We start from the raw sequence: 23,701 nt of genomic DNA, 5'->3' as shown, positions 1-23,701 counted from the left end.
GTGTATTTCACGGCCAAGTCCCAAGATGATGGATGAGAGCCATCCTGATATGTGTAGATTTGACTTGTTTCTCACCTTCTGGGGAGATGTCTTGAGTCAGTCCCCAGAGCTAGTTCCCATGGCTCCTGTTCAGGACCGTATTTGAAGACCCAGCTCTGGGGACATCAAGGACTGAGAGAAGGAACAGCAGGAGTGTGTGAACAGGCAGGTCTTTGCGGATGGGGGGCATTAGGAGCAGAGTCGTGAAAACTTCCTGTAGGCTCCTTCTCTTAAGCTAGACCCCTCAGGGAAGGAAGGAGGCAACAGAGACTGAGGGTGGTATGTAGCAGGAGAGGAAAGAAGGAGCTGTGGGAAACATGTCCATATTTCATTATCTGCTCATCATTACAGAAGTCTTCCCTGAGTGCCTCCTATGTCTCTGGTGCTGTTCTCCTGCTGGGAAACTTGTAGTGAGAAGACAGGCAGCCACTGAGAAGGACTCTGCCACCTCAGCCTTCCTCCCCACACCCTGGTCCCCCTTCCCCATCCCTTCTACTATGTCACTCAGAGGGTCAGAGTGGGAAAAACTGTCAGAGCTGCAGATCTGAGACTTCTCAACACTAACGTAAAGTGTGGATTCCTCTTGCCTCTTGGAGCCCCAGCATTAGAATAATCTAGAGATGGTCTCCAAGGGAACCATCCCATTAGCTGCTCCTCATTCAGCCCGCTTCTGCCCACTTCCTGCATAGAACCCCCAGAACTCTTTGGATGCCCTCTAAAAACCCGTTTCCAGCCCGCCTCCTGCAGGACTCCACACGGTTCCTGGCATTGAGAACCTCTTAGAGGATCCACGATACTCCTGAGGGTATTGAGAGAGATGTATGACCTTCTCCTTACTCCACATGGGTCCTGACCCTGTGTGACCTGTGGGCTGGCCCCTCTTGCTGATTTGCCCTTTCTGGGACAGACCTTATCCTGCTGTCCCGGCCCCGCACTTACAGTCAGGCCCTCCACTTCCTGTGGACATAGATGGCAAACACGCCGATGGCCAGCAGCACCTTTGGGCCTAGGAAGAGGACAACCAGAAGTGGAGAAGACAGCTCTTGGCCTAGAAATCAAGGAACATGAGGAGCCATTAGAGGGGCCACACAAGAGTTGTTCCTAGGGCTACACTGAGTCCATCTGAGGCTACCTGGGCCATCAACATTCTGAAGATTTTGAACCTGCATCCTGCCCTGCACTCAGGCTTGAGGCAGAAATCAGGGTTCAGAGGTTCCTCATTCTCACTCACCCCCTTCTCAGGCTGCCAGGGCTGTCCTCCTGAGGGAAGTGTGGAGAGAATGTGTCCTCAGTGACTCATAAGTGTGGCACCTGGTTTACTTACTTGATCCTCCCACCTCTACGGAGCAGGTACCATTATCCTCATTCTGATGAGGAAACTGAGGCTCAGAGAGTCACAAGATTAGTGAGATTCAAACCTAGGGAAATCCATCATTGTTGTCCTGTAGAATGATCCAGAGACCTCGCCTTTTGGACCAAGACAAGTCCAGCGTCTCAGGGTCATAGGAATGAATGTCCACACAGCATGCAAGTGGAGAGAGGACAGGTTTCACGGTGGGTGAGAGAGTTGCAAGGCTGCCTCCTTTCAGACTGGGGTGAGGCTGGATGACCCCATGTTCTCAGGAGCCGAGGGAGCCCTCAGGGTGGGCTGATCTCCTGAGACCAGGCAGGAGAACACTCTGGTGAGTCTAGGAAGAGATCTCATGCTTGGGAGGGGCTTCAGACACCGTCCGGCCCACCAGGACCCCAGTGCCCATGTCAGCTGAAATCCTTCTGTTTGACCTGGAAAGTAGTCATCTGAGGAAGCACTGTTTGGGTTCTTTGCATTTTTACAATAATCAGTTTTTGCTTTTAAAATTAAATAAATAAAGGTATTAAAATAATTTTTTGTAAGTAAAATAATCCTTAAGGACAGAGAGGACACCTCACCCTTTTGTATTCCTGGGGGTGTTGCAGGATGACAGTTCTCACTGAGCACCTCTTTGAGACTTTCTCTCAGATGAAGGCAGCGGTGTTGCCCAAGTTTTCACCTCCTTTTGGAGGGCAGCTTGCATCCAAGGGCTGGCTGAACTGGAGTCAACAGGCTCAGCCCGCTCCCCTCCATTGAGAGCAGCTCAGAAAGACCCCCTGGCTGTACAGCTCTGTGAGAGGGGTCGAGTCTTTGTTGTGCCTGCTCTCTGGTCAACAGCTCCCTTTCCCAGTCCCGCTCCTTCACACAGACGTGTTGATCCGGGCAGCACGCCACAGTAAGCTGCCGCATTCTCATCTCCATTTCAGAGTCTGCTTCCCAGTGTAACCGACCTATGAGAGTTCGTTTGGAAGTGGTCTGGAAAGCAAACTCTAAATGCAAATATGGAACTGGATCACTGGACTGGCTGACCAAGAGGACCCCAGCACTGGTGGGAAGTGGAGCAGAGGTAGGCCTGGCCTCCCCTCATGGTGCAAGTGTTCAGACTTCACCAGTGGTGAACTGGGAGGGTGTAACCAGAGGAAGGGAATACCTTGGCATCAGGCATTTGAAATTGAGCTGAAAAATTGTAATTATAAGCACTATGGAATTGGATGGCTGTTGCTGGCGCATCAACCCTTCGGAGAAAGATAATGAAAAGTAAGAGCGATTAATCACAAGTTGAAGGTCAAGTCTGAGGGCCAGAGGACTACCTGGCAGCACTGCAGAGTCTTATCTCCTAGACCCAGAGGGCGGAAGAAGTGAGGATGGGCCCAGGGCACAATTACATTAGCAGAGCTGCAGAGGAGGTTGAATTCTCAGCTTCAGTGGCCTGCTCTGCCAGAATTGGGCCCTAATGGGGAAGGATGGACCCTGAGATGTGGGACAGGGACATATGGGACAAAGCACTCAGGAATCTTCAGTGACTTCTGGGTGCTGAGAACAATGGCAGCAGCACAACTCCTTATCTCCAAAAACGGCCTCTCAAACCACAAGAAAACACAAAGAGGGGAAAGTAAATTCTACTCAAAGTGGCTCTCAGTATTAGTTGAAGAGAAAAATGCTAAGACTTCAAAATAACTGAGTCAATAAAAAAATCACCGAACCATAGTGCAGAATCTGTCACTAGGCTGCCATCCCAGCCTCACCCAGCCGCCAGGAAAAGTGACAGGGCAGCTAGCAAAGGAGCCTGAGAGTTATTTGGAAATCCCACCACCAATAGTAAATCCACCATAAATTTGAAAATGTTGGAAAAGTGTCCTGCACATGAGAACATGGACCATAGGAAGGAGTTTCAAATTGTGTCCAATTGAAAAGGGTTGTCACAGAATCCTCAGAATCTGTGAATCTGCTACTTACATGGTAAAAGGCACTGGCCTTGGTGATTAACTTAAAGATCTCGAGATGGGGACACCATCTTGGGTTATCTGAGTGGAGCCAGTGTGATCACAAAGATCCTTATAAGTGAAAGAGAGGGGCAGGAGAGTCGGAGAAGGAGATGTGAAAACAGAATCAGAGGTCAGAATGAGGGGGGCCCTTACTGAGGAATGGGGGCAGCCTCTAGGAGCTGGAAAAGGCAAGGACAGGGAGTCTCCCCTGGAGCCTCCAGGAGGAGCACAGCCCTGGCCCATTGTAGACTCTTGACCTCTAGAACTGTAAGGTCATAAATTTGTGCTCTTTAAAGCCACTAAAACTGTGGTGATTTGTTACAGCAGGAATAGGAACCTAATACAAGGAGGCTGGGACATTTTAAAGGACAGATGTGACTAAAGGGACTGGCTCATTTTAAAGTGCATAACTTCTGGGGCAAAAAGGCTAAAAATAAGGAAGAAGTAGTGTTTGGCAATTTCACGGTGAAGAGAAAAAGGAAATCAAGGGGAGGGTTATGTAAGGTCTAAAAAGACAAAGAGAACCAAAAAACTCAGAGGTCTCAGAACCTTTCTCCCACTGTCAAAACCAACCAACACAAACTCCATTAACATACCTGGATTGTGCTGTACTGAGAGAAGAGAGGAACGTTCAACTAGAAATATGGTAAAACATCCCAATACCATAAAAACAAACATAAAGATGTGCATCCTCATGCTAAAACCGTTGCACCCAATACTGCAGTGGCTGGAACCATCAGATGCCCAGGGCAGGCTGGGCATCCCGCCGCAGCAAGATCTCAAATGCATCTTGCACTTTGCTCCTGCCTGCCAACCAGGACAACCCAAAAACCATGTTCGGCCTCATTACGTTAGTGAGCGTTTTCGGTCAGGCACACTGAGAGCACCCAGAAGTAACAGCCATGTTCCGAGCCCCACAGGAGATAGAGATTAAGGAGCAAAACCAGGCTGGTTCAGACAGGACGGCATAGACCCAACTCTCTTTGCTCTCTCTGTTCAGTACAACTCTGACCCTTAGAAACAACATGAGGTACAAGCACAGGAGGACTCTGGAAGGGGGATGAAGAAGCAGACTGGCTGGCGCCTGAGGACTGGAGGGAGAACCCAGCAGCTGGGGGTCTAGATTCCACTCTCCCAACTGCCCAGCACAGGAGGAGACCAGACAAAGGAGAAGTGTAACGTCAGCCATCTCAGTTCCCGCCTCAAGAAATGAGAAAAGGAGGAGCAAAGTAAACACAGAAGAAGGAAGGACACAGTAAAGAAAAGAGGAGAAAAATCAATGAAATTGAAAACAGAGAAGCAATAGAGAAAATCTCTGAGGCAAAAAACAGGTTCTTTGAAAAGATCAATAACATTGAAAACTTGTAGCAAGATTGATGACGAAGAAAGGAGAAATGACACATTCCAGTATCAGGAATGAAAGAGGGGACATCACCGCAGACCCTGCAGACATCACAAAGATAATATGGGGAGATTGTGAACAACCCTACAGGCAGATTTGACAACCATAGAAAATGGACCAAATTCCTCAAAAAGCACAGCCTACCACAATTCACTCAATATGAAATGTATAATTTGAATAGACCTAAACTATTGAGAGAATTGAATTGGTAATTTAAAAATTCATGAAAAAAAACTCTCAAGACCCTGATGGTTTCACAGGAATATTCTACCAAGCACTTATAGATGAATTAATACAAATTTTGGTTCAAATAGACAGCTATAAAAGATATTTCGGAAAATGTGAGCATATACTACATTTTAGATGATATTGTTAATTTTATTAAGTGTGTGATGGTATTGGTTTTGTAGAAAAGCCAACGTCGTTAATCACATGACCACACAGTAGTGGACTCCACTTGCATCTGGATGTGCACACATGACAAGTTATTAGTGGACACAATTGTGTAACTTCTATATGTCTCCTTTTTTGAGGGGAATTAGACAATTTCCTATCTTTATTATTCCAGCAGGCAGGGTCATGGACATTCGGTGTCCCAGGGCTGACCCAACAGATCAGGACACCACCATCAGGCATGTGGGAAGGGACATGGCCCTTTGAAGGGTTTTCTGGAGTAAAGACTCCTGGAAACCTGACTCGATTCTCTTCTGATGTTACCTGAGAGAGAAATAAGACATATTTTGTTCATAGAAACGAGGACTCTGTAGGTCCTTGGACAATGCCCAGCTGAGGGGTAAGGTGTCTCTGATTAGCACATATTTCCTGTACAGGCTGGTGGTCCCTGTCCTCGGGGACTCAGATTTACCTGACTAGTGTAGCCCAATCACCTGGTCTAATGGCAAGATGTCTTCAACAACATCCCCCCTCACCCATTGCTCCCTGAGTATCTTCTGTAAAACTCCAAACTCACAGGTGGTTGAAGCAGGAAAGGAGATCACAGATGAACTGGAATTTGCGCGTAGTAAATGTGCAGTGAGAGGTTCTTATTATTGTTGGTGCGTTGTCAGAAATCAGGGAACAAAGGAGGCCTGAGCTGTGGCCACTCAGGGTTGACTAGGTGCCTGGTCCAGACTCACACCCCACACCTCAGGGCTCCCCTTCCAGAATTCCACAGAGCACTAGGTGCAGGCATCTGCTGGGGTGACATTACTGATGTGAATGGAAAAGTCCAGGGTAGAATAGGGACTAGGCAGAGGTTAGAATGAGCAAGGGGGAAGGGGGTCGGCTGATGTGGATGGTGACGTAATCATGGCCAGGTGAAGAAAGCAGGAGGCAGGATGCTCTGAACAAGATGATTTCCATCCTTCCCTTCTTTCTTTAATGTGTATTTAGGTCAAAAGATCTATAAAGATATGTCTGAAACTCTTACCAGTGGTGACTCTTGGAGTGTGGGATTTGGCAGAGGGGAGATCACTTCCAAGTTCTACTTTATATTTATAGACTTCTAGATTATTCTGTAACAAGTTTAACTGCTCCTTTTTTTTTTTTTAAGGAAGATTAGCCCTGAACTAACTGCTGCCAATCCTCCTCTTTTTGCTGAGGAAGACTGGCCCTGAGCTAACATCCGTGCCCATCTTCCTCTACTTTTTTATATGTGGGACACCTACCACAGCATGGCGTGCCAAGTGGTGCCATGTCCACACCTGGGATCCAAACCGGTGAACCCCAGGCTGCCGAAGCGGAACATATGAACTTAACCACTGCGCCACCGGGCCGGCCCCATAACTGCTACTTTTAGCATTTAAAAAAAGGATAAAATTTAAAAAGAGCCACATGAGTTGGAGTGGAGGGCTCACCAGGGGTTCCACCTGTGTCCTGCTCCTTCTGGTGGGCAGAAGCCTCCAAGGTATGGTGTTTGGTGACCACTGGCTGCCCGTCATGCTCCACCTGGCAGGTGAGCAGCGCATCCTCCCTGTGGGCAGATGAGTTCACCACGAGCCAGCTCGTCCAGTTAAAGGTCCCATCCTTGTTCTCTATGAGGATTGAGGCTGTTTCTGTTTGAGTCACATTTCCGTTCTCCAACCAGGTCAGCTTTAGGTGCCGGGGGTAGAACTTGTGCGCCTGGCAGGTGATGTTCACCAGGTTCCCTGCCAGGGGATGTTGGGAAACCTCCAAGGTGGGTGGAACTGAAACAGCACAGGGCAGAAGCTCTGACCTTATGGAACAGACAGGTCACAGAGGAGGGCTCCATAACTGACCTGCCACTACAGATGGGAATCACCCGGGACAGTGCCAGGCATGCAGCAGGGGCTCAAACAGCGAAGGTACTCTCTGCATATGAATGAATCACTAAGCACAGTGCCAGGCACACAGTAGGTGCTCAGGGACTGGTAGCTCCTATTAGGGTCACAATGAGTGAAATCAACCAGCACAGCCCCTGGCACCCAGTGGGAAGATAATAACTGTAGTGAAATAAACGAAATCACCAAGCACAGAGGGGCTGGGCTTAGAGTAGGTGCTCAGTAATTGGAGCTGCTACTGGTAAGCAGATGACACTACCTAGCACAGAGCTTGGCATGTGATGGGTGTTCACCTCACAGCTACCACTGAAACTGGAGTGAGTGACCAGCACATCCAGGAGCCTGGTGTTTGGGAAGGACTGTCAGGAATTGGGTTCCAGGAAATTCAAGGCCTGGAGGAAACAGCAGGGGGAGAAGCTGGCTTGGGAGCTTGGGTGCAGGTGCGGGCTTGGGCTGGGAGTGAGAGGCGTCTACTTTGGATGGTCTCAGACAAGTTGGCCGTCCCACGAAGAGGAGGGACCCCCTTCAGGGTGACGTGGGCCACCTCGCAGATGACCTGGGAGCGAACATCCCCCGGGGCCAGCAGCACCTGGGCTGTGCTGGAGACGCTGTAGGACACACTGTCTCCCTCTGGGTCCACGTTGGTCTGGGAGGCTGAGAGCTCATTGCCATTTGTGAACCATTTCAGGGTGATGTTTCTGGGGGAGAAGCCGTGGGACTCGCAGGTGAAGCTCACTGTCTGCTTGGGCGGGGCCCTCGCCATGGGGCCCGATATCACGGGGGCAGAGGGTTTGGCTACAAAAGGAGCATTTATGAACAATAAACATGACTGTGACTATATCACTGATCATAAGCATGTGACACTAAGAGCCTTCACATACATTATTTTTTAATCCTTCTATTAGTGCTGGGAGGGCGGGTCATCACTCTCATCCTACAGAGGAGGACAACAGGCTCCAGAGGTGAACTCTGAGTAGGGGGCAGGGTTCTGGGGAGACTCTGTTGCTACCACATCTAGGAAGGAAATTAGGTAAAAATCCAACAAATTAGAATACACACACCCACTGACCTAGCAGTGCCACTTCCAGTGGGCATCTCCCACTTGAGTAGAGTGGTGAGTGCTGGTTCTTTTTTTTGGGGGGGAGGGTGGGGAAGATTAGCCCTGAGCTAACTACTGCCAGTCCTCCTCTTTTTGCTGAGGAAGCCTGGCCCTGAGCTAACATCCGTGCCCATTTTCCTCTACTTTATATGTGGGACGCCTACCACAGCATGGCGTGCCAAGCGGTGCCATGTCCGTACCAGGGATCCAAACTGGCGAACCCCAGGCCGCCGAGAAGTGGAACGTGCGCACTTAACTGCTGCGCCACTGGGCTGGCCCCACTGCAGTGCTGTTTTAATATCTCAAGGTTGAGAACAACTTTGCATCCATCAACAGATGACTGTAAAATGAGGGATTCTGTCTCCATACGATGGAGTGTTAGGCAGCTGTGGAAACAATGGCAGCTCTCAGGGTTGATATGGAATGCTTGATTGGGGATGATGTGCTTGAAAATTGGGAGAAGTTCCCAGTCACCTTGGGCCTTAGGGGCTGAATGTGATGGGCATTCTGAACCTTTGGGAAACTGATGAAAAGGAAATACGCTGGCTCCCTGTTCAATGGTTTGGTTTAACAAGTTTTCATTCAGTGCTTCCTATGGGCCAAGCTCTTCCATGGAAAGAGTGTCCAATGCCAGGGCAAGGAGTCTTCCCAGAATGAGATCAGGTTCCGGAACAATCCCCTCACTCACTGGCCATGTGACTGAGGGCCAGTCCCCCAACACCTCTTGGCCTCAGTCTCCCCATCTGTACACAGTGGCTTGGACTAGGTGGGTTTAAATGTCCATTGTGAAGTTTTAGGATTCAGGATTCTGGGCCTCTGGCAGGAAACCCCGAATGAGCAATGTTGTTGCCTCAATGGAGAAGCCCTAAATCACCCACATAGGGAGCTTCTTCCCTGGGTGAGGGACATTCTGAGATCGCCCAGCTCTGCCCAGAGCCTTCAGTGACTATGTGAGTTGGTTCCTGAATCACACGAGGGTTTTCTGGACAGACACAGAGCAAACACCCAACCTCTGTGCATCTCCTCAGAGTAAACAGTGATTCTGTGCCTTAAGAGGGTTTTCCTCTCAATGTGATGTTTCTGAAGGTGAAGTGTTGAAACACACGTTCTCCTCTCCTTGCCCTGCATGGATTACTTTTCTCACAGGAAGGCAAGAGAACGTGAGCTTCCTGGGAGAAGAGCCTTGGCCTACTGTGTACACTGCTGCTTCCCCAGAACCCAGAGCACAGCCTGGCACATAGTAGGTGCTTAGTAACTGCTGAGTAAAGGAAGCCTCCTTCATATTGAGGGGCACTCTCTGGAGGCAGGGGCAAGGTTTGGCCTTGTGACTCTGTGAGTCACTCAGACTTTCAGTTCCCTCATCCCTGGAACCAAAATGATGGACAGGATTGGAAAAGGCAAGGGCTGTGGATCCAGGCAGACGGGGGTTCAGACTTTTCCCTCCCTTTACCAACTGTGGGGCCTTAAGCAACTAGGACGACTTCTCCAGGCCTCAGCTTCCCTGATCTGTGGAAGGGGGTGACATCAGATCATGAATAAGCACCCACTGCTACATCTGATTCTTGTTGTTACTCAAAGAATGGAAGGCGTTATTATTGATTTGTTGTCACACACGAGGGGACAAAGGAGGCCCACTCTGTACTCACCACTCACGGTGAGCTGGGTGCCTGGTCCAGGCTTAAACTCCACGTCAGGGCTCCCTTTCTGGAACTTCACACAGTAGTAGACACCAGTGTCTGCTGGGGTGATACTACTGATGCGGTTGGAAAAATCCACGTTGTTTCTCTTTGTGTTGTCTGAAACATGTGTTACCCGGGAGAAGTGTCCTCCTTTGAAACTGCAGATTAACTCTCTGCCTGTCCCTGTCCCTCTGAACCACTCGACGGGCCCCACAGGGATCAAGGAGGTCAGGGTGCAACGCAGAGTGGCCGTCTCTCCAGCTGCGATAGACACTGACTTCTCAGGCTGAATCACCTGCAGCTCTTCCTCACCTGCCGCTGCTGGAGGAAAACAGACTGATTATTCATCCTTGTGTGATCCTGTAGGTTTTCTCCAGTGTTTATCAACAATAGCTCTCATTGACTGAGTACACATCATGAGTGGGCCTTGAGCTGAGTACGTTGCATGTATCATTGCACATAATCTTCACAATGAGCCTGTAATGTGAGACCCGATTACAAATGAGGAAACTGATGTGCAGAGAGGTTAACTGATGTGACAGAGAGCCACACTGAGTGTCTCTCTGGGAATTTTATGATTCATCAAATATTTCTGGCTGTTCACTCTCTGGCCTCCTGGTGTGTTCCTGGACCTATGCATTGGGTGGGACCATGAGACTTCTTTAGACCATTGACTTATGGGCAGAAGTGATGGAAGTACTTTTGGGATTTGCATTTAACTTCAAGAACCTCTGCACATCAATTTCCCAATTCCAATTCCCTCTTCCACATGCTCATGATGGGATCTGCTCCATCAGCCTGGATACTTGAGTGAGAGTGATGGGCAGAGCTTCCAATGCACAAGGAGCATATAGTTTAAATAAGAAGTCAAACATTGTTTCCAGTTCCTGGGGTTTGTGTCCATAGCATAATCATGTTATATTAGTTTCCTAATCCTGCTGTAACAGATTACCAGAAATCTAGTAGCTTAAAACAACAGAAATTTATTATCTTATAGTTCTGGAGGTCTGAAGCCCCAAAATGGTGTTTCTGGGCTAAAATAAAGGTGGCAGCCAAGCTGCATTTCTTCTGGAGGCTCTCTTCCTTGTCTTTCCAAATTCTAGAGGCTGCCCACATGCCTTTTCTCAGAGTTCCCATCTTCCTATCCCTCCAACCTCTTGCTTCCATTGTCACTTATTCTTCTCTACCTTTGATGTTTCTGCCTCCTTCTTATAAGGACCCATGTGATTACATTGGGCCCACCTTGGTAATCTAGGATAATCTCCCCATGTTAAGAGTCTTAACTTAATCACTTCTGCAAAATCTCTTTTGCCATATAAAGTAAAATTCACAGATTCTGAGTATTAGGACATGGATCTCTTTGAGGGGCCATTTTTCTGTCTACCACACACGTCTCTCACTGTTACAGAAACCAATTGCTTATCAAAAACCTATGTATATGGCACTGTCACACAGATTGAATGACAGAGCAACTTATCGGAATCTGAAAGAAGCACTATTCAAGCAGTGCACTGGTGAAACAGTTGTAAGATAAAACTAGAAATCAATAATAGAAGGATAAATGGAATGTTCATAAATACAAAGAAGTCAAATAACACACTCTTAAAAAAATCACTAGGTCAGAAAAGAAATCACAAGAGAAATTAGAGAATACCTTGGGACAAATGGAAACAAAAACACAATATACCAAACTTATGAGATGCAGCAAAAGCAGGGCAAATGGGAAATTTATAGCTGTAAATGCATACATTTAAAAAGAGAAAGGTCATAAATCAATAACTTTACTATATACCTCTTCACAAATTAGAAAAAGAGAAAAATAAACCCAAAACCCAAAGTGAGCAGAAGGAAGGGAATAATGAGGATTAGTTCAGAGATAAATAAAACTCGAATGGAAAAACAACAGAGAAAATCAACAAAACCTAGAGAGACTCTTCAAAAAGATCAACAGAATTGACAAAGCTTTAGTTAGACTGACTGAGAAAAACAGAGGGAAGACTCAAATGACTACAACCAGAATTGAAAGGACACTGCTAAAATTTCACAGAGATTAAAAGAATCACAAAAGAGTGCTATGAGCTATTGTACACCAATAAATTGGATATCCTAGATAAAATGGACGAATTCCTAGAAACATGCAGCTTACCAAGACTACATCATGAAGAAATAGGAAATCTGGATAGACCTATAACTAGGAAGGAGGTTTGAAACAATAATCAAAAATCTCCCAACATAGAAAGGCTCAGGAGCACTAGAATACACTGGTGAATTCTACCAAATGTTTAAAGAACTAACACTAATTTTCCTCAAACTCTTTAAAAAACTTATAGAGGAGAGCCAGCCCTGATGGCCTAGTGGTTAAAATTCGGCATGCTCTGCTTTGGCAGCCCGGATTCCACTCCCAGGTGCGGAACCACACCACTCATCTGTCAGCAGCCGTACTGTGGTGGCAGCTCACCTAGAAGAACTAGAAGGACAACTAGAATATACAACTATGTACTGGGGCTTTGGGGAGGGGGAAATTGAAGAGGAAGGAAGTCTTCCTATCTCATTCAGAGTCATTCTGAGACTCATTTGTAGGCCAGCATTATCCCAATACCAAAGCCAGACAAATGCACTATAGGAAAATTACAGACCAATGCCTCTTATGAAAATTGATGCAACAACCCACAACAAAATATTAGCAAACCAAATTCAACAGAACATTAAAAGAATTTTACCCCATGACCAACTGGTATTTATTCCTGGAATGCAGGAATGGTTCAACATATAAAAATCAAACAATGTAATAAACCACATTAGTAGAATGAAAAGAAAAATAGATGATCATCTCATTGAGGCAGAAAAAACATTTGATAAAAGTCAACATTTTTCATGACAAAACAACCAATAAATTGGGAATAGATGGACATTTCCTAAAAATGGTAAGGTCATATGAAAAACCCACAGCTAACATCATACTCAAGAGAGAAAGTCTGAAAGGTTTTTCCCCTAGGATTGGGAACATGACAAAGATGCCCACTTGCTCCAATTCTATTCAACACAACACTGTAAGTTCCAGAAAAAGCAATTAGGCAAGAAAAATAAATAAAAGACATTCAAACTGGAAAGGAAGAAGTAAAACTATTCCTGTTTTCAATGACATGATTTTATATGTAGCCATTCTAGAGGTTACACACACACACACACACACACACACACACACACACAAACACAGAGTTAATAAATAAATTCACTAAATTTTCAGGAAAAAAAATCAACAGACAAAAATCAGTTGCATTTCTATACACTAGTGATGAACAATCCAAAAAGGAAATTAAGCAAACAATTCCATTTATGATAGCATCAAAAAGTATAAATACTTAGGTGTAAATTTAACCATAGAGATGAAAGACTTGTACACTGAAAGGTACAAAACATTGCTGAAAGAAATTAAGGAAGACACAAGTAATGGAAAAACATCCCATGTTCATGGATTGGAAGACTTCCTATTGTTAAGATGAGTATTGAATACTACCTAAAGCAACCTACAGATTCAATACAATTCCTCTCAAAATCCCAATGATGTTCTTTGCAGACATAGAAAAACCTATTTGAAAATTCATATGAAATCTCAAGGGACCCCAAATAACCAAATGATCTTGAAAAAGAACACAGTTGGAGGACTCACACGTCCTAATTTAAAAACTTGCTACAAAGCCACAGTAATCAAAATGTGGTACTGGCATCAGAACAGATATAGAGACCAATGGAATAAAGAGCCTAGAAATAAACCCTCACACATGTGGTCAAGTGATTTTTAACAAGGATGGCAAGACCATTCGATGGGGAAAGGATGATCTTTTCAAATGATGGTGGGGAAACTGGATATCCACACACAAAAGAATGAATTTGGGTCTTTACCTTATACTATGGACAAAAATGAATTCAAAATGGATCAAAGACCTAAATATGAGAGCTAAAACTATAAAATTCTTAAGAAAAACCATAGGAAAAACTCTCCATGACATTGGATTTGGCAATGATTTTTTTCAATATGACACTAAAAGCACAGACAGCAAAAGAAAAATATGTAAATTAGACTTCATAAAAATTAAAAACTTTCGTGTATCAGAGGACACTATCAAGACAGTGAAAAGGCAACTCACAGAATGGAAGAAAATATTTGCAAGCGTATATCTCATGAGGGATTAATATCCAGAATATATAAAGAACTCTTATAATTCAATGATAAAATAACAAATAACCCAATTAAAAGATAGATAAAGGATTTAAATAAATATTTCTCCAAAGAAGATATACAAATGGTCAGTAAGCACATGAAAAGATGCTCAACACTACTAGTCATTAGAAAAATGCAAATCAAAACCCCTATGAGATAAGTCCTTCATATCCTTTTGGATGGCTATTATCAAAAACAAAATAAAAACAGAAAATAAGTATTTGCCAAGAGGTAGAGATATTGAAACCCTTGTGCGCTGTTGGTAGGAATATAAAATAGTGCAGCTGCGGTGGAAAACAGTGGTGGTTTCTTAAAAAGTTAAATATAGAATTTGCCATATGATCACAACAATTCTACTCCTAGGTATATACTCCAAAATGATAAAAGCTGGGACTCAGACAGACACTTGTACATCAGTGTTTCAGTGTTCATAGCATCATTTTTCATAATAGCCAACAAGTAGTAGAAAGAATCCAAATTTCCATCAAGAGATGTATGGATAAACAAAATGTGGTCATATACATACAATGTAATGTTATTCAGCCCTCAAAAACAATGCTATTCTGATATATCTTATAAGATGGATGAACCTTGAAAATATTATGCTAAGTCAAAGAATCCACATTCAAAAGGACAAATAACTGATTCCACTGATTCCACTTATATGACATACCTAGAATAGGCACATTCATAGTAACAAAAAAGCAGAGGTTACTAGGAGCTGAGGAGAAGGAAGAATGGGAAGTTACTGTTTAATGGGAACAGAGTTTCTACTTAGGATGTTGAAAATGTTCTGGAAATGTATACTAGTGATGCTTTCACAACATTGTGAATATACTTGATGCCACTGAATTGTATCCTTAAAAATGGCTAAAACGGTAAGTTTTATGTTATGTATATTTTACCACAATTAAAAATATGTACTAAGACAAGCTGATCGCCCCATGTAGAGTCTTTGAATTGGACTAAATGGCTCAAGGAAAAAGATAAAATGTGTGGTTCTAAAGGCTGATAGATTTCAGAAACGTGCACTTGGATGGAGAGATAAGACCATGGGAGGAAGCAAGGAAACCACAGACTTCAAAATTGTGTTTTGAAGAGAATTGTGGGTGGTTGACTGTGCTTGGAGAATGAGTTATTATCTGAAGGGACGCGAGTCCCCTTTGGGCCAATCACTGAAGAGCAGGTGCAAGACTCTCCAGTTCCACGTCACCGCCTCAGTGACTAGCCAGTATCTGGACTCAGAGAGAGATACAAAAAGATTCCTCCTTATTTGAAGTGTTCTCAAAAACAGGTGGATTCTGGTGGCAGGAATATAAATCAGAAGCTCAGGGTGTTGTGGGACCACAAATGAATTCTGTGTTCTTTTCTGTTTCTTAGCGACTCCTCAGGAGAAAATTTGTGTTCACCTTTGGAGTTTGTGAGCTGGTGAAACGCACCCACTTAGCACTGTTTGTACCCAAACCTGCCTCCTAAGGAGGGCACGCGCTACTACAGGGCAGGTTGTGGTGTGCCCAGAACATTGGGTGGTTTGGGTTTTTAAGTCTGGAGAAGATTGGAAGCTAAGACAAAAATGGGGAGAAACATGGATGAATCCTGGAGGAGAAATGGAGGGAATAGAGGATGGAGGAGAGAAGAGGGACCAGAGGGTCGAGACCCGTCTGCCAGCTGTGTGTCTATAATTCTCATATTTACATCTCTGGTCCAAGCTTTTCCCCTGAACTCTGGACTTGTATGTCAACTGCACACTGACCTTGTTCCTTGGATGGAAATAAACATCTACAGTTAACGTGTCCCAAACCAAACTCCCGAATTTCCCCACAGCCCTCTGTGTCCAGCTGAGGCACCTTTATTCTTCCAGATGCTCAGGTCACAAAGGCTTGGACTCTTTCTCTCCCACCCCCAATCCTCTGCATCAGGAAATCCTGTTGGCTCCACTCCAGCAGGCATCCAAAATCGGCCTCTTTCCGCATCTCTACTAGCTACTGCCCTGGTACAAGCCACTTTTTCTTGTTTGCGTGAAGGCAATGACCTCTTACTTGCTCTAGTTGCTTCTATCTATGTCCTGTTTAGTCTCTTCTCAATCAAATGCTGGAATAATTTAAAGCTCATGGCAGATCACATCTATTCTCTCTTCAAATCCTTGCAGTGGCCCCTAAGTCGCTCAGAGCAAAATCCCAAATCCTTGAACACAGCATGAAGATCCTACTCACAGGGCCTTTGCACGTGCTGTTCATAGTCAGGAAGGCTCTTCCTCATACCACTACAAGGCTCACTTCTGCACCTTCTTTTTCTCTTTACTCAAATTTCCTCTTTTTAGTGATGCCCATGCAGACTATCATACTAAGCATATCCCACCCTGTAGTGTCTCCCAGTTCTGTTTCTACCTCTTATGGGGGAGGAAGACAATTCCTCCACCCATTCTAGGTCTTTCTGGCTGGTCTACGAATTAAAATTGACATGAAACAGAATAACAGGAGAAAATCAAACAAAGCTTTATAACATGTATACGTGGGAGAAACCCAGGAAAACTGAGTAACTCTCCAGAATGGCCAAAGCTGTCACATTAGGTAGCATCTTCAGCTAAAGACAAAGGAGAATGTTGAGGGTAGTGGTTTGGGACTTCAAAGGGAAGGAAGGAAATTTATGTGGAGATGGAAAATCCAAATGTTTGATAGACAGAACTTTGTTAAGAATGGGCTTAGCAAGGACCCTCACAGTCTGTCTACAGATACCCAGAGTTATCTATGGTGACGGCCCGTCCTGGGGACAGGTCTTCTATCTTAAATTATTTTAGGCAGTTATGGGGAAGATCAAAGTTTCTTTCAGAGTCTTTTGTTCTTAAAAATAATCAAGGCAAGAGACACATTTTGGGGTAGCCTAGTCTGATCCCCCACACTATAATTTAATTTTCTCCTTAGCACATCATTTTCTGATACACTATATTATTTACTTATTTGCTATGTCTATTGTAACTGTCATTTCCCCACTAGGATATAAGCTCTATGAGGGCAACTACTTTGTCTCTTTTATAGATCAATGCACTCTAAGTTCCTATATCAGCTCCTGGCACATAGTTGGTATCTAAAAAATGTTTGGATGATGTGTGAATTGCCCCATGTGACTCCTCTCTGAGACCCTGAAGTCAATTTTAAGTGGGTAATCTCTGTGGAAGTTATGTCAAAACCTGAGTTTCCCATATAGATGACTTTGTGAAAAAACAAAGCAAATTGCACATATGCAGGAAGCAGAAAAGCCCAGGAGAAGAAAACCACAAACCCTCTTCCCCACACCCCACCCTTCCCCATAGCCAGTGGCAGCAGCTGCAGAAATCTCATGTTATGGAGGTGGGGTAATGGTTAAACCCATGAGTTCTAGAATCAGACTGCTTGAGTTCAAATCATAGCTCTACCGTTTTCCTCTGAGTGACCCTGAAGCTCTCTGTGCTCCCGTTTTCTTATCTGTAATGTAGAGGTGACAAGAGTAGCTACCTTGGATGTGATGAATTTATGAGATAGCAGCTGTTGGTATTTCCAACAGTGTCTGGACATGGTGAGTGTTCAAGAAATTAAAGTTATTACTCATTAGCTTCTTGAGGTATGGAGGCTTCAGCTGACATTAGATGACATAGATACAGATATGGATATGGATATAATTATAGACACAGATCATACAGGCAGGAGTCTCTGTATCTTTATCCTCTTCTCTTCCCCTCACTTCTATCCAGTATGGAAGAGGGACTCCATGACAGTACTGCACAAACAGAGAAGTTTGCTTCTCTGAAGAGTTTGGGGGAGTGTAAAGGGGGTAAATTTAGAGAAGTAGGAAGGATGCTGGATGAGAGAAAGGGAAAGTTAAGCATCTGTTCAATGTGTATTTCATGTAGACTGAAAATCATTTGAAGAGAGCAATAAGGAAAGTCTTTTCAAAAATCCTGTGCATGTGTGGATAATTCCTCACACCCCCTCACACATATACACACATAAATACATGCATTCACAAATAGATATAAAAGTGTGGCCTGGCATGCTAGTATACAAGGTTGTTTTGATGGTTAAATGAAGATATAATACATATTAAAAGCTCAGTAAAAATATGTTGCATAGGAACCGCCCAACGCATCACTAACACAGGTCTGCGAGCGCACACAGCAGAACTGAACTCTGCTGACCTCTTGGCGCCATGATGCTGACGACTATTCTTGTTTGCTTTTCTGTACTTTCTAGTTTTTCTGCAATTAGCCTCCTCTGAGAAGCTGAGCAACATAACGTGGTTAAAGGGATGAACTCTGGAGCTGGTCGCCCAGGGTTTGAATCTGGGCTACTCCACTGTCTTATGCAAGTGATATTGGGCAAGTTATGCTCTCTGCCTCAGTTTCCCCAGCTGAAAATCAGTGATAAAGTCGCAGCTATCACACAGAGTTGTTGTGAGGATTAGATGTGTTAACACGCACAAAGTTCTCCTTGTTGCTGTTTGAAGCATCATCTGTTTCTATGCCCCTGGTAACCAGCTGAAGGTGATGGATCCACAGAGAAAACGCTCAGATCCCTGATTTCATGCTGTCAGATAGTGCCCGGTCCTGTGCGTTCTGTGATAGCACTGGGTGGTGTACCTGTGTTTACCTGGAGGCCCTAAAAGTCCAGGGTCAGGGAGAAGGAATTCTACCCCAAGGAATGCTCACCTGTGAGTCCCAGCAGCAGAGTCAGCAGCAGGCAAGGAGGAGGGGGGTGGGGCCTGGAGGCAGGGACAGGCATCCTGGAAGCCTGAGGAGCTGCTCTGTCCAAGTGTGTGTGCTGGGGAGAACCCTGACGCCCCTGCTCTGTGAAGGGGAGAGAAGGCCTGCCTTCTGTGACATAAGACGAAGTGCCTATGATGGGGTGATGTGGCTGTGACAGCAACCTGCTTGTAGATTCTAGACAGTTCCTGCTTCTAGACTGTGAAATAGGAATCAGGCATAGGTGGCTACGCTTGAGGAGTTACTCATCTTACGTTTTCAGAAAGTCGTGGACAGGCCTAGCAGAAATAAGGCTTCCTCCCTGTCAACAAAAGAAATCATTTCCTGACTTCTTTCAGGAGAGGAAGTGGGTTATATGACCCCGCAATTACACTCCCAGGCGTTTATCTCAGAGAAATGAAAACTGATGTCCACACAAAAACCCATGCATGAATGTTTATAGTAGCTTTCTTTCTAATAGCAAAACACAAGAAATATCCAAAATGTTCATAATAAGTGAACAGTTAAACAACTTTGGTGCATCCACACAAGGAAATTGTACTCAGCAATAAGAAGGAATGAATTATTTATGTGTGCAACAACTTGTAAGTTTCTCCAAGTCAGTTTGTTGAGTGAACAGAATCAATCTCAAAATGTCACATAGTGTATGATTCTGCTTATATAACATTCTAGAAATTGCAGAGATAGAGAACAGATAGGCATTTATCAGAGATCTGGTATGGTGGGGATGGGTGTCACTCAAAAGGGCCTGTACAAGGAGGACCTTTGCGGTCATGCAATTGCTCTGCATTGTGATAATGGTGGTGGTTACACAAACACATAAGAGCACCAATATTTGCAAAAGCTGGGAATGTTACAAGATTCAGCTATAAATAACACTCTCATAGTCACTATAACATAGACGCCGACTAGAAGTTAGACAAAATTGTAGTATAATTATATCAAGGTGATGGAAAATAGAAAGTATGCTTGTGTGGCATGAGGTCGGGAGTAACAGAACATTTTATCTCCATCTTCCATAGTGGGAAGTCAATAAAAAATGCTGAAGAGGGGCCAGGCCAGTGGTGTAGTGGTTAAGTCCAGCATGCTCCACTTCAGCGGCCTGGTTCGTGGGTTTGGATCCCTAGTGCAGATCTACACCACTCGTCAAGCCATGGTGTGGCAGCAACCCACATGCAAAGTGACAGAAGATTGGCACATATGTTAGCTCAGGGCTAATCTTCCTCACACATGCACACACAAAAAGACTAAGAGTAAGAAATCAAGAAATAGGAATATAAGCATGGTGTATGCAATATGGCAGTATAATCTAAAATAATCAGTCAAAAGAGTTGAAAATGGTTGCCTCTGGGAGGTGGAAAATGATGAGAGTTTAGGGAGACTCTAGTTTTCATATATAGAACTATTTGACTCTTAAACCATGTGTATATGTAGCTTTGATAAAATTGAAGCTAATTTTAGGTAGTTTAATTAATGTTATCAGAGTTACACATGAAAATAATGTCCATACTATTAGTTTTAGTAAGAGAGTTTTATAAGCTTGCTGGATATAAGAGTGATGTTTAAAGCTCAGTTACAATCCCGTATGATAGTCAAAACCCAGTGAAAACAGTAAGAATAATTTTTAAAGATTGCATAAACTAGAAAGTATTAAAGATAGCTCTAACTAGGGACACGTAAGACCATTAATCGGAAAAACAACTCCCTGTGCAACTGTGAATTGAAAGTCATAAAAGAAAACCTATATAAATAGAGGTATAGCACGTCCGTGAATGGGAAAACTCAGTATTGGAAAGACGTCAGTTTGCCTGAATAAATATATGCATTCAATGCAATCAAGTTATAATTTTAAAAGTGTTTTTCATGAAACTTGACAAAGTGGTTCAAAAATGCATTTGGGCTAAGAACAGTCGCAACAGTTTTGAACAACCAGAAGAGGTGGGAAGATTTGCCCAAAAAGAGGTATCGAAACTTATCATGAGGCCATTTTAATTAAGAGTGTAGTTTTGACAGAGAGATAGACAAGAAGCTCAATGGAACAAAGACCTCATAAAGACAACCACGAATTTATGGAAACTTGCTACATGGCGAGGGTGGCAGGCAGGTCAGTAAGTGCTGGATAATTTATCATATGCAGGAAAAAAACAAGACCCTTGCCAGCTCTAATATACAGACACACACTCACACTCACACACACACACAGCAGAAAAGTTTAGCTAGATGAAAGGCATAAACGGAAAAGGCAGAAGTTGATCAAAACTTAAAAACTTTTTATTCTGTGACAAAAACTCCCAAATGATAACAACACTTCTGCTTTGGGGTCCACACTAGAGCAACAAGAGGGACTCTCTCATATGTGCCCAAGGAAACAAAGATAAGAAAGTTTATTGCAAAGTTGTACAAATGAAACATTAGATGAAGCTTCAATATCCATCATGATACAAATTGATAAATTGTGGCATAATCTCACAATAGAAAACTATAGAGCAGTGGAAAATCAATAAAATGGAACTGCATATACCAACCTGAATAAATCCCACAAACTGTGTTAAGTATAAAAATTAAAACAATGTTCCAGAATGCTGCATACGGTGTAACAGCAATTATATAAAATTTAACACTTGCAAAGCAATATTAAATATTGCTTAATGATTTATATCTGCGTTGTAAAAGTTAAAATCACGCTTGAGAATGATAAACACCAAATTCAGGACAGTGTTTTTCAAAGGAACAGAAGAACATAATGGCAAAATGTTAATATTTTTCAAAGATAGGATGGCAAGTCCATGGATATTTTTTATATTATTTTTTATATACTTCGGAATAGAAAAATGCTCGTTCAACTCAGTGATTTCAAAATACATATGTGTTCAAATGAAATTATGCTTCAAATTCTGGATAAAAGTAAAAACTGCTCTGAAAATTTAAAGGTTGTTTATCATCAGGGGCAGGATGGAAACCCCTTTTCTTGATCTGCTTGATTCTCCTTTGGGTGAAGGAATAGCCGGTTTGAAGCTCGACGCATCGCAGTCCAGATCTCCCCGAGCCCTTCCTTGGTTCAGCTGCAAACATCAGAGAGAAGGAACACCAGGAGGGTGTGTGGAAGGGCGCATGTCCATGGTGGAGGTGGGGGTGGCAGAGTGAAGGGCAGGGGTCTTGGGTACATAGAGGTCCCTGCAGCTTCTTCTCTCCACTTGAGCCCCTTGGAGAGGACAGAAGGCAATGTGTCACAGGGCACGCAGGAGCTGTAGGGAAAAACAGGCATTCATTCATTCATGTATTCATTCCACAAATATTTGTTGAGCAGCTACTATGTGGCAGGCACTCTACTTGGCCTGGGCTTGCGGTGCAGATCAGAAATGAAGACCCTACTCACTACACCCCAACACCTCTCTCTGAGCTCTCTCCCATACCCACATTCATCTTTGCCGCTAGTCAGCACCTCCAAATCACTCAGGTTCTAGTAGTTGATTTTAGTAATAGTTTCTTTATTCAATCCAAAGATATATCATATGAAAACAATTTATGAGGGGATTCTTTGAAGTGTGGGTCTCAAATCTTTGACCTTCATCCAACCTCCACTCCTTGGATCTCACCTCCAGCGTCCCAAAGAACTTCACTTGAAAACCTTCAAACTTCATGGCACTACACAATGCATAAGAGTTGGAAGGCTCTGAGAATTTCAAGAAACATTTGGAGAAAAATGAGTGTTCACAACCTTTTCTTGAGGCTGGGCCACCTTTGTTGGCACCAAGTGACTTTGTGGGCTCACTCTGGACTCCTCTTGCCAGCCCATGATGGTGACCCTGACCTCCCTCACTAAGGAATAAGACCTGCTCCCAACTTACCTGTTATAGGTTCTGCCACCTGCAGAAGTAGGTGACTGAAACTCATCACCAGCAGCACCTTAAGGCCCAGGAGGAAGAGACAATATAAAGGCAGGCATCTTTGGACCTACATACCAATGGGCAGAAGGACACACCAAATGGGGCTCTGTGAGTTTAAATAGCTCACTCTACTCTGGAGACAGAGGTGAACCAGCTGCTCACAGGAGTAGAGGTGAGCTTTCCTGGGCTCCCAGTGGGCTTGTATGTGGTGTAGGACAGTATAAGATTGGCCCAGATGGGTATCTGTGCCTCATGCTGCACCTTCCAGGTGAGTACCCACTCAGACACCTGCACTGATGCATTCACCAACTGCAAGCTTTCCAGGGCACAGGTCCTATCGCTATTCTGCTTGAATGTGTATTGCTCAGCTCCCTTGAACTTATGGCAGTTCGCCATCCAGGTGAGATGCACGCTCTCTGGATAGAATCTCTGTATGTAGTGGGTAATAGCCACCGTGGCCGAGAAGGGTGAAGACTGGGACACTGTCACTGAAGAGGGCACTGACACAGCCCAGAGATAGCAGACAATTAGTGTGGGAAGTCCACTGTGGGAGCCTGGGAGCTCCTTGAGGATATGGTCATCTGCCCAGGGCCTGCCACAGAAGAGGATTTAGGTATCAGTTAACAGTTGCGTAAGTAAGTGTATGATTGAATGAGAGTGTGAATGCATGCTTGGATGGACGGATGGGTGGATGGATGGACAGACGGATGGACGGACGGACGGACGGATGGATGGATGGGCTGAAGACAGACGGATGGTTGGATAGGTGGGATTGATGAAGGCCATATTAATCTTTACTTTTGTTTTCTACTTTGACCATTAAAGATGAAAAGGTGCACTTTGAATTCCATATAAGAACATACGAATCAGTCAACTCACTCTAAGAAATGATGAAGATTCATAGACTCTAATCTTTATGATTCCAAAACACTGATATTTTTACATGGAAGGAACTTGGATTTAGAGAGGTTAGGTAGTTTGCTCACGGTCACAAGTAGCAAA

The 23,701-nt window shown here is 44.2% G+C and overlaps 1 protein-coding gene across 1 annotated transcript; it reads right to left on the bottom strand.

Moving 5' to 3' along the window:
• Positions 1-980: 980 nt before the first annotated feature.
• LOC124248968 (signal-regulatory protein beta-1-like) lies at positions 981-18,831 on the bottom strand. The gene is made up of 5 exons (XM_046679646.1): positions 18,759-18,831; positions 9,823-10,176; positions 7,552-7,872; positions 6,634-6,963; positions 981-1,087 (listed from the first exon to the last, which is right to left on the bottom strand). The coding sequence occupies exons 1-5, from the start codon at positions 18,829-18,831 to the stop codon at positions 981-983; spliced, it is 1,185 nt and encodes a 394-aa protein (XP_046535602.1).
• Between the last annotated feature and the right edge of the window lie 4,870 nt (positions 18,832-23,701).

This window comes from Equus quagga, chromosome 12 (genome assembly GCF_021613505.1).
Source record: "Equus quagga isolate Etosha38 chromosome 12, UCLA_HA_Equagga_1.0, whole genome shotgun sequence".
In the NCBI taxonomy this organism is placed as follows: domain Eukaryota; kingdom Metazoa; phylum Chordata; class Mammalia; order Perissodactyla; family Equidae; genus Equus; species Equus quagga.
Note: the sequence above shows the minus strand (reverse complement) of the source record. Positions and strands in the feature narration are given on the sequence as shown.

What these genes read in the sequence shown, in the direction of transcription:
- LOC124248968 (XM_046679646.1), bottom strand. Translation starts at nt 18,831, where the DNA reads ATGCCTGTCCCTGCCTCCAGGCCCCACCCCCCTCCTCCTTGCCTGCTG. An exon ending in CACCCAGCTCACCGTGAGTG is followed by an intron (nt 7,873 to 9,822) that starts GTGAGTACAGAG and finishes CTCCTTTTGTAG; the next exon opens with CCAAACCCTCTGCCCCCGTG. An exon ending in GGACACAGGTGGAACCCCTG is followed by an intron (nt 1,088 to 6,633) that starts GTGAGCCCTCCA and finishes CTTGATTTCTAG; the next exon opens with GCCAAGAGCTGTCTTCTCCA.